Source organism: Thalassophryne amazonica, chromosome 15 (assembly GCF_902500255.1).
Source record: "Thalassophryne amazonica chromosome 15, fThaAma1.1, whole genome shotgun sequence".
NCBI lineage: Eukaryota > Metazoa > Chordata > Actinopteri > Batrachoidiformes > Batrachoididae > Thalassophryne > Thalassophryne amazonica.
In genome coordinates this window covers 72,384,006-72,395,448 of record NC_047117.1, presented here as the reverse complement: position 1 = coordinate 72,395,448, position 11,443 = coordinate 72,384,006, and the positions used below count along the sequence as shown (strand labels likewise).

The window sequence follows — 11,443 nt, the reverse complement described above, 5'->3', positions numbered from 1 at the left end:
GTTGCATTTTATTTATTTTTTGTTTTGTTTTATTTACCTTTATAAGATCCAAATTATTACAAAATAGTGCACAAAGCTTTATTTTGTGCTTAAGATGAACATTTGCTAAGATTTATCACTTTGAAATGTGGATATTAAATTTGCAACTCATGGCTTTAGTGCATTACAAGAATATAGGATTACTTAAATGTTATGGAATGTAAAACTTTTGGAATGAGGAAAAACTTTTTTAAATGCAATGAAATTAGAAAAAAAAAAATCTTGTTCTTAGTATATAAACCCCCTCATTCTTATGTTGTTTATCTATTGTGCACTAGATGTTCACAGTAATAAAAGAATGATAATACATGAGATACGTACTGCAGTTTGTAAAAAAAAATAAAAAATGCTTTACTACAGGTGTGTATCGAATCTCTAATCTGTTCTCAGTAAAAGTCATACAATCATCATGCAGAATTCAAATTTACATTAAATTTAAGTGGAACTGGAGCACCGCACTCGTAGAGCGCAAACCTCCACCAACACTAGTGTCCAATTCCACAAATTTTTACCTTGGAAAAGTTTTTAAGGTCAAAGTCCTGTTAGAAGTGGCTTTTCATAAGAAAAATTAGATGTGATCAAATGTCAGAAGAGTGTTTTTAGTTCATGCACTTGAATCTAAGTGTTTTTGTGGTGGTGTTTCTATTTTTCACTTTCTCAGTTTCTGAATTTTTTTTTAATAATTCCAAGATCATTTTCACAGAACATTGGTTATCTCTGCTATGCACAATTTGTCATTGCTTTTTGGCACTTGGTTTGTGACTGATAACTGGAAGATAGATAAATAGGCATAAAATTGGAGCCTCCATCTAATTTTGGTGGTGTAAGTAAATCCACAACATAAAAATGAGAGTGATTGAGGCACTTTTGATTGAGATTTAATGCAAAATGTACACCAAATAGGCTTTTCAATATTAAATTCAAATGTCCACAAAATCCCCAATCCAGATGAGATCCAGATCAAACTTTGTCAGGCAATAATGAGTCCTAGTCTGCACCTCACTTTCAAATATGAAAGTGATTGGGGCATGATTGAGATATAATGTAAAATATACATTAAACAGAGTTTTCAATGTTAAAAATAAATGGCCACAAAATCTGTAATCTGGATCAAGCTCTGTCAGTCAATAAAAGATACATCCTACATAATGCTCTCAGATATGAAAGAAATTTGATCATTTCTGTCTTAGGAATTCTGAACATTCGTTCAATGTTAAACATTAGGATTTTTCCAATTTTCCAAGATTTTTCCTGACTTCAGTCTATGACCTAGAAAATTAAATCACTTCTTGCCTATCAGGATATGACTCTTGAGTAAAAATTTCATAATATATGAAAAAATGTGGGCTCCAGGCCATTCACAAACAGACAAACAAACCAGGGCGAAAACATAATCTCCACCTTTATTAGCGGAGGTAATAATTTACGCAAATTGGTTAATCTGTGATCACTGACCTCGTAGGTCGCTAGTAAACATGGTCTGCTTTCAAAGGGAGAATGTTATTTTGGCTTGTTTATATAACTACTTTGTGCAAAGAATACCTTTACCACAGTTGATAGCTTCTGGTCGTATTGGTTTACGTGTGATATATATAACACCCAGTGGACTTTAATCCCTGTTTTCTCATCTGTGACTTCTGCCCGCTTTGGGTCATGTGTCTGGAGCAATGGTTTTCAAACTGTGAGGCGTACCCCCATTGGGGGCACCAGAGTTCGTTATGTCAAAGACATTTAAAAACACAAGAGATGTTTTAAAATGATGTTTAAAATATGACAAAATGTAAAAATAGACGAATAGAAAGTTTTTTAAAACATGTTTAAAATGTTTGAAAAGGGTGTAAAATGTGTGAAAGAATAGAAAGTTCTTTAAAAATATGTTTAAAATGTTTACAAAGGCTGTAAAATGTGTAAATGCATAGACAGTTCCTTAAAAACACATATATTTAAAATGTGTTGTCATGTGTAAAAGAATAAAAAGATACATGAAGATGTTGAAATTGTGTGCATGTGGGGGGGCTCACTCTCCCACACTTTGACAATCCCTGGTCTGGAGGAAAATGGTTTGCTGCTGTTTCAAAACATGTTTGGCATAATGTTATAACAAGTTGCTGAACATCACTGCATGCCTTTACAGAGGTAGTGAGTGATGTGTAGAATCTCTGTTCTGGCTTCTTCCTTGTTGTATGGACTTGAGTGTTGGGGAATGTTGTGGAGAACAGCAATTTAGGTGCCTTTGATGTAGAGGAAAGGTTTAGTGACTTTGAATTCACTTCTGATGCTGTGATCTTTGCAGAAGCAATTTTATTTATTTATTGTTGGCCCATTGAGATCAAGACCTCTTTTGCAAGGGAGACCTGGACAATTATTAAGTTTCCAATTCACCGAACCTCCACGTCTTTAAATAGATGCTCTGATTACAGCAACTGGAGTGTCTGCTTTGTACTTGTCCTGGATCAAGACTAAGATCTAGGCTACATACTAGAGAATCCTTCGGTGCCAATAGAATTGTTTTTTGTCTAAAGAACAGTTACACAGGGAGACTCCAATGAAGCGTACCACTTGCACTGTGGGAGAGTGTCAGCTAGGCATTTTCACCATGTGACGTGTGCCACTGGGTGAGTTGGCTCAGTACTGAGGACCCCAACAACTGCAAAAGGGCAAGAGGAGGCTAATGTATGACCTGGCTGCATCAAAGAGATAGCTACTTTAAACAGATGAGAGAGTGCTTTCCAGGGTCCACGACACCACCCAAGGATGTTTCATACTGTGGTGCATGTTCCCTGACCTGACTTCTGTTATCATCAGAGGTGTGTCAAAATTATTAATTAATTTAAAGTCTCAGAGCATCTGGGTATCCCCACGACACTTAATATTTTTGTTCTATTTCCTTAATTGCCGTATGTTCTAAAAGTTCACAGGATCCAGGCGAGCATCGTGAAAGCATCATGTGCTTTTATTTTGAAGGCATCAGACCGGATGTAAATCTCATTGGCTGCCCATCTTCTCTCTTGTGGACGCTGTTGAGGAAAAAGTTGTGAAACACTGAAGTCTGGATGCTGTGAGGTTTGTCGGTCTCTGCTTTGTCTTCGTTCAAAGGTATTTTGTTGTAAGAGAATCGCGTATCCAGGCTTCTAACCTGAGTCTTTTGAGAGAAGAATATAATTTCAACTTCAGTGACTGTCGAGCTGATAGTTAACCATAGCTAACGGAATATAGCCGGTTGGCTAGCTATGTTACACTTCCAATAGAGCGTGATAGATGAACTACAATAATTATTCTCTGTATTAAGGTCCTGTTCGTGTTTAACTTGTCGTTGTTTTAACCGTGTCTGTGGTTAAAGTAACTTCCCCCCCTCTCTGCTACGTGGCTTCGCTGCAATGAATAAGGTTCTTTATGTTTCTTCCAGCACACTTCAGCTTTCAGACTTCGGACACCAGCGTTTAGTCCGAGTCCAGATTTCATTAACCAGTAACTGTATGGATCACGCACTTCTAATCTGTAGCTGTATTTAGTTTTCTCTTTGATCATGTAAATTGAGAAATATCGGATAATCGATTTATTTTAGTCAAGGACAAATTTTAAATTGCTTGTTAGCGTGCGTGTCTGTAATTATTGTAAAAACAAAGTAAGGAATTTGAAAATGTTACCCTGATCCCTGTGGAATGTTTCCTCCCTCAAGATAATGGGTTATTTTATTGGTCAAATTACTAATCATGTTATGTTCACACATCATAATTACTAATTATGTTGGTTTTTATTCTTGTATTCTTTTATGTTTTTGTCTTTTTATTGTTTTTACATTTTTGATTCAGTTTTTTCTGTTTTTATTATGTTGTGTGACATGCCTTGAGACAATCTCATCGTGAATTGGCGCTATATAAATTAATAAATTAGAATTTTATTCAGAAGAAAAATCCATAGTGAAACTCAAAGTTCAACAAAAGGATTGTTTTATGTTTGTCAAGTATTGCACAAAAAATCATCATCATGCAAACATTCAGATGTATCGAAAGTGAAATGACTGTGGAAATCCTGGCTGGTGTACGTACATTTCTACAGCTATTGTTCCACCAACACTTAGAGGTGATGCTGGGAACTGCTAATAGTGTGAAAACAAGAAGTCATCAGAGTGACGTTCACACCAGACACACTGATGAACAATGAACAAACCAACGTGCTTGCAATTATATGAGTGGACATAAAAGCAAGTTCACGCAAGTTATGTGTGAAATGGCACTAACAATGGCTGCATTAGCATTCTTAGAGGACCTTGCAAATGGTGCAGTCCGACATGAACGAGTATTCAGGGAATGCGAGGATTTACCTGCAATGCCAATAATGAGCCAATTTCAATTACCAAGGCCAGTGTTAAAAGAGTTGCGCGCAGAACGCAGCCATCAGTGCAATACGGTGAGGAGCCAGGAGGTTGTCTGTGCCTCACAAGTGCTGACCACGCTGTGCTTCCTGGCAACAGGGGCATTCCGGTGGGAGTTGGCCGATCAGTCAGGAGTGTGCCAGTCAACCTGGTGCAGAGCCATGCCGGCTGTGTGGAACGCAATCACCCCAATGTCATCCAACATTAAAGCACAATTTGCAGCAAGAGCCAGTTTTCCTAATGTGATTGGAGCTATTGACTGCACATATATTGCTATAAAGGTGCCATCACGATTAATTTGTCTTTGTTAATAGGAAACAATTTCATTCCATCAATGGTCAAATATGTGATGTGTAAATGCATTGGGTTGGGGTGCGAACAGGCTAGGGGCTGGCACAGTGTGCGATGGGTGGCTGCATGGGTAAATAGCGTATTTGTGTAATTGTTCCAAACAAAAACCAGCACGGGCACATTTGGGCATATGCGCATTCAGATATTTTGTTATTATTATTGAGGGTGAGACTCTGTAGCCAGTCGGTAATCCGTTCGTCCTACTGACCTTTCAAATCTCACAAGATCTCAGAGAGGTGGCTTTCACTGCGAGAGGTGTGTGTGTATGTATGTATGTGTGTATATATATATATATATATATATACACATACACACACACTCACATGCCAGTTTCAGGGTTTTGGCATACGCCGTGTTTCAGTAGGAAATCCACGTAAATCTTTGTACATGAGGCCCCAGGTCCGGACCAGATATCACATACTGCAGAGTGCAGACCTGCTTACTTTGCTACCCTAATCAATGATACCAACAAGAAACTTAATCCCTGACTGTAACAATAACCTTTAATGATTACATATGGTTTTATCAGAAAGATTAACAAGTAAATTAAATTAATAGCAGTTGCTGGAAACTTAAATTTGAGATCAACAAGCTAATAGATGCAACCAGGATGCAATCTCTTAATCCTTGACTTGGGGTGTTGCCTTAAACACTATTTACTGAACTATAACCGCAACATGCAGCTGAATGCCCATGTCTGCCATTTGTGTGTTTCATTCTTTTGGATGGTCTCATTTGCTTGGGTTTGCCTAAGCAGATCCAATATGATCTGCATATTCATTTGGCACAAGTTTGCCCTTTTTGATGGAACTCCAAATTTACAAGGAGTTTGGAAGACCATTGGGTTTTATAACCCAGTTTTTGTTCTTTGTGAGGAAAGATGGTACTGTGGTAGCACTAGAAGTCTTTTCAGTTAACTTAATTTTATTTGTATAGTGCCAAATCACAACAAAGCTGCCTCAAGGTGCTTCACATAAGTCTTTTATGACACCAGTCCATCATTTAAGCCATTTTTATCTGCAGGGTTCCAGAAAGTTGACATGGGATTTTTATTTTCTAATATTTTATTTATTAAGAAACCAAGAAAATGATCACAATAATGAAAATATTTTAGTCACTGCTGTGTATGTTTTTATATATATATTCCAAAGCATTCTTCAAATACCAAGCTGTAATGTATGTCAGTATTATAGAGATGGCATTTTTTCAATTTTTATTACTTTGAACAACCTTTGACACATGTCACGCAACCATTGTTTTGAAATGTTTCCAAACTGTATTTGAAAATTGCTCTCTTTATGTTGGTACACTCAAAATAATGTACTGCTGGTTTTGTACAATATAGGAATTGAAATCAAATTCAAATATGTAACATGTTTTCAAAATAGTTGTAAAGCCTTTGACCACCTTGATGTTTTTTTATGTGTTTTAAAGATAGTGATCTTGGTTGTAGAAACATCGCAACAATATTCCATCCTCTGTGTATTTGAAGATGTTTCAGATAAAGAAGATCTGTTGTATTGGTGCTGGATATGTGGGAGGACCAACTTGTAGTGTGATTGCCCAAATGTGTCCAGAGATCACTGTAACAGTTGTAGATGTCAACGAGTCCAGAATCAAAGCCTGGAACTCAGACACTCTCCCTATATACGAGGTATAGTACCAGTGTGACCAACCATATAATCTGTTCTTATGTTAGTGTAGTTACTCAAATTCTAACAGGGTGTGGGTCATATTTTATGAGCGGTGTTGATTTAAGCTAAGTTTTATCTGCAAACTTGCTTAACCTGTTGAAAGACTAATAATGGCCTCTTATGTAAGTCAGGCTTAATAAATGTTGGGGAAAGTAGTTGTAGCTTAGTAGCCATTGCATTGAACATTAATCTTGCATGTCATAAATGAGTTCCAGATGTCTCAATGTCAAAATTTTTGTGCATCAGCTTCACCACGTTCTGTTGCGTCATCAAGAATGACTACAGGGCAGCTAGTGACTGGTTTTCATGAAGTCATTTCACATCTGGAACTGTTTGTTCATGATGTTTGAAACCACCCTCCTCCCCTCTCTTTCCAGCCGGGTCTCAAAGAAGTGGTCGAATCATGTAGAGGAAGAAATTTGGTTTTCTCTACAGACATCGACTCAGCCATCAGGGACGCTGACCTCGTCTTTATTTCTGTGAGTCATTCACTTATGTCTTACACAAACCTTTCAAATATTTCACAACAAGCTGTCTTTCAGAAGAAGTAAGTTTTACATTTGTGTTTCAAAGACAAAATAAGTAGAACGGTTGCACGTCCTCCATAGGTGAACACGCCAACCAAGACCTATGGAATGGGGAAGGGTCGTGCTGCTGACCTCAAGTTCATTGAGGCGTGTGCTCGGCGGATTGTAGAGGTGTCTGATGGGTACAAGATAGTTACAGAAAAGAGTACAGTCCCAGTTCGAGCCGCTGAGAGCATTAGGCGGATATTTGACGCCAACACAAAACCCAGCCTCAACCTTCAAGTGTGTATTTTCAGAAATGTATGATATCAGTATAAACATCTCTGAAATTCCATTGTACAAATTAAAAATGCTTCTTCTCTAGGTCTTATCCAACCCAGAGTTCCTTGCAGAAGGAACAGCGGTGCGGGACTTGAAGGACCCAGACCGTGTATTGATTGGTGGAGATGAGACAGCTGAAGGTCAAAAGGCAATCAAAGCACTTTGTGCTGTCTATGAACACTGGGTCCCCAAATCGCGAATTATCACCACAAACACATGGTCATCTGAGCTTTCTAAACTGGTGTGTATATTGGAATGAATGATGTATTTGTTGTTGTAAATTGAAACTGAAATAAATAATGGTGTGTATGTGTAGGCAGCCAATGCATTCCTGGCACAGCGCATCAGCAGCATCAACAGTATCAGTGCTCTGTGTGAGGCCACCGGAGCCGATGTAGAGGAGGTAGCTAAGGCCATTGGCATGGACCAGAGAATCGGCAGCAAGTTTCTCAAAGCCAGTGTAGGTAAGATGCCCTTAGCAGAATGTTTAAATATCATGTCCTGTCAACTTCTAAAATGTTTTTAATGTCCAGACCAGTGAGCATATCTTTTAATACTTGGTCTAGTATCATTTAAAAATATTTACCATCTTAAAATTGGAGAAGCTTGGGAATGAGTGCAGCTATAAGTCAGTTTTGCAACATTTTACTAATCACTAGTTCTCAGAGAGGAAAAAACAAAGCAGTCTGTGGATGTTTACAGAAAATGTACGTCCTCAGAACACAGGAAGTCCAAGTACCCTGTGTTATCACACAGCGATCCTGTGTAAAAATCCAGCAAATACACAAGATAAGTTCTGGCCTAAAACGTAGCCCCTTCACTGCCCAATGACATAATTTCTAGGAGGACTTTAAATTTAATTTGAATGTGTAATTATTTTATGTGGACTCACTTGTGAAAATTTCAGTGTTTGTTGAGTCATTTCAAATATTTTAGCATTTTGCAAGATTATTTTCCATCTGCTGCAGAAAGTTCAGAAAGAACCCTTGAGGACCACCGCAATGACCTTGTGTCAAAAGCATGATTACTTAGAGAGACTTGGATAATGAATATCACTTGCATTGTGTAAGAACTCGCCACAGTATTTTGACCCTGTGGGATGTTTCCCTGGGTGTGATCCAACGCATGTACCGGAATGTTGAAGAACCCGAGCCCTGGAGAAGGCAAAGGGGAAGCCCACCTTTCACCTGGTTTTGACAGAGAGATGGCTATTTTCGAGAGGTGCAGATAGTCTGGTTGTCTGCCTGGGTGGTTTCCGTCCAGAACCCAAAAGACGTCTGTGGTGTGGTGGATCACATGGCACCAGCACAGACCTGAACTCACCAACATGCTCTGCTCCAACAGCAATGAAGGAGTGAATGAATTAAAATAAAATTCCAGCCCTTCAGTCAGGAATCGTAAAAGATTTTTTTTTTTTTTTTTTGGTGCCTAACACCAAGTAGCTCTGACATTCTGAACCCTTACGTGTTGCCATTCACCGTTTCTCTGTAACAACCCGTCCAGGTTTTGGTGGAAGCTGTTTTCAGAAGGATGTGCTGAATCTGGTCTACCTGTGTGAAGCACTCAACCTGCCAGAGGTGGCCTCCTACTGGCAGCAGGTGAGAACTGCACACCAGCAAATATTTTGTAGCAACCAGCAAAAGAACATGACCAAAGAAAACATTAATAAAATATTTAAAATACACAAACATCCATATAATAAACAAACTCAAGACTTATAATACCTCAGTGGTCACTGTTGTTGCATCAACTTCCTAGCACCAACATCATTTCTGTTTCCATTAGCAACACCTCAGGTTGCCATTCTATTGCTTTTAATTTATATGTCGGATTTTCTCAGGTGATTGACATGAACGATTATCAAAGGCGGCGTTTTGCCTGCAGGATCATCGATTGCCTCTTTAACACCGTGACTGGCAAAAAGATTGCACTGCTAGGCTTCTCCTTCAAAAAAGACACAGGGGACACCCGGTCAGCCCCTTTTCTCTTATTGTCTCCTCACTCTTTTGTGTGCTTAACACTTACTCTTGTTCATTGTAAGCTTGAGTCTGTAGAAAGTGTCATTAGAAATTGTGTAGCCTGAATGTGGTGCACCATGATTTAATTGTACTCATGTTTCCATCTCAGGGAGTCGTCCAGCATCTACATTTCCAAATATCTGATGGACGAGGGGGCCAAACTGTACATCTATGACCCCAAAGTTCTCAAGGAACAAATCATTCATGACCTCTCTCAGCCCAGCATCTCAGAGGATAACCCAGAAAGAGGTGTGAGTGAGGGTGGTTCTCATACAGCCTTGTGAGAAAGTGTTTTCAAGGCTTCAGCTTTACTCGTTCCGATGTTAGATACCAGGGTGTAGCAAGAACTAAAAGAGATAAGCACATTTTACAAACACAAGGTGTTTTTGTTTCAGTTTCTGAGCTGGTGACTGTGACCGCAGACCCGTACGAGGCCTGTCAGAGCGCCCATGCGTTAGTCATCTGCACTGAGTGGGACATGTTTAAGGTTGTAGACATTCCCAACTGTCTTTTTTTGTGTGTGTGTTGCTTCATCTCAAAGGACTCGTAATCAAATATATTGGAATAATGAACACGCACACACTAAAATATGTGGTTCTCCACAGGAACTGGATTATGAAAAGATTTACAAGAAGATGCTGAAGCCGGCATTCATATTTGATGGTCGCAGAGTGTTGGACCACCTCCACCCTGATCTCCAGAATATCGGCTTCCAGGTGAGGAAAAAGACGAAATGTACTCTTTAGGCATGCAGCAACAAAGTCAGGAGCTCAGCTTACTATGAGTCATGTTTGTAAATCGTTTTTGATGAGGGAGTGTCTGAAATATTTCCCACATCTATGTAAAGACTATTCCACAAAAAGTCAGTTTTACACGTCCCACCTAAGATTAACAGCTGTGGATTGGTTTCTATTGTTTTGTTGGCAGATTGAGACCATTGGCAAGAAGGTGACATCAGCACGAATACCCTACACTCCAGCAGCTGCGTGTCCTCGAGTCATTGAACCTCCCAACAAGAAGGCCAAAGTCTAAAACTCACTTCACACCCACACTAGGGTGCATCATTTTCCCCCTTAGTCATAGGTTTCTATGTCCCTACTTTAAAAATGTTCAATTCCAGAAAATAAGAATAGTGAATTTTGAGGTTCTTTGGTTAATGTTTAGGGGGACCACAGTGAAGTTATAATAGTCTGCAAATTTAAGGTTGCAATTTTCCTGATTGGTGCCATATATGATCCTCAGATAAAATAAAGACAGTGTAGTCTGACTGTTAAAAAAATCTTCAGGGCAGTTTTACTTACCAACGACTATCAGGTTCATACCGCATGTCATTCTGTTACAGAAATTAGCACATGGAATTTGAAGAGGAAACCTCTCTCTGCCTTCTGTTGTGTTAAGAGACAATATAAACAAAAATGTATCTTAATTATTTGAAATTGGAAATTGTGAATTTTTTTTAATGGTTTTTGAAGAATTTCAAAGCCTTAATGATCCCTTTAAATATATTTTGATTTTGCTGAACTTTGTGCTGTAGTGTAACAAAATAAACCTAGGGACAAGGTGATTTTTCAAAACTTTGAAAAAAGGGGGAAAATGATGCACACACACGTTCCTCTTTTGACCCGTTACACTGCTGGTCAAACATTTCAATAAGGTCCTGTCTGTACGATTGGAACACACCAAGTGATAAACTTGACACACAGTGTGTTTAATTGCTGCTTCACAAAAAGCTGGAATGCAAGATAAAAGTTTACCCTTCATTCAAAAAAAAAAAAAAAATGCTTGAAAAGATCCATGAATGTATTCTGCTGTTAAAGTCATCCGGAGAAGCGTTTCTTGGATAGAGATGTGGATTATCACATTTTCTGAGCAGCATTAATGAAGCAATCATTTCAAATCCAGCTGTACGTGCACCATCTCTTCATAGGCATTTCAAAAGGAAAAATTTTCTTACAGTGGTTAATATGTAATCAAGTACTTAAATTGAATTTTTATACTATTTTTATACATCATTTTACTGTATATTCATCAGGTTGTTCTGTCTATGTAAAGGGGCCAATGCAATAAACCATGACATCTGACCTATTTGGTTTTTAATGATGCAGAAAATGCACCTTA

General features: G+C 38.5%; 1 protein-coding gene across 2 annotated transcripts; it reads left to right on the top strand.

Annotated features, from left to right (window-relative positions):
• The first annotated feature begins 3,020 nt into the window (after positions 1–3,020).
• ugdh (UDP-glucose 6-dehydrogenase) lies at positions 3,021–11,406 on the top strand. Of its 2 annotated transcripts, none has more exons than XM_034188211.1 (12): positions 3,021–3,135; positions 6,258–6,419; positions 6,837–6,938; positions 7,068–7,268; positions 7,351–7,548; positions 7,624–7,771; positions 8,811–8,905; positions 9,148–9,278; positions 9,435–9,574; positions 9,721–9,812; positions 9,931–10,041; positions 10,253–11,406. In XM_034188211.1, exons 2-12 carry the CDS (start codon positions 6,258–6,260, stop codon positions 10,355–10,357), a joined length of 1,485 nt encoding a protein of 494 aa, XP_034044102.1. In that variant the 5' UTR covers positions 3,021–3,135; the 3' UTR covers positions 10,358–11,406. The 2 variants fall into 2 exon arrangements, with proteins under 2 accessions (XP_034044102.1, XP_034044103.1); XM_034188212.1 differs by having other exon boundaries at positions 3,085–3,102.
• The last annotated feature ends 37 nt before the right edge of the window (positions 11,407–11,443 follow it).

Excerpts from the sequence above, each read along its gene's own strand:
- ugdh (XM_034188211.1), top strand. The coding sequence starts at position 6,258 with ATGTTTCAGATAAAGAAGATCTGTTGTATTGGTGCTGGATATGTGGGA. Across the intron at positions 7,772-8,810 it reads GTTTCTCAAAGCCAGTGTAG|GTTTTGGTGGAAGCTGTTTT; the intron begins GTAAGATGCCCT and ends CAACCCGTCCAG. Across the intron at positions 10,042-10,252 it reads TCCAGAATATCGGCTTCCAG|ATTGAGACCATTGGCAAGAA; the intron begins GTGAGGAAAAAG and ends TTTTGTTGGCAG.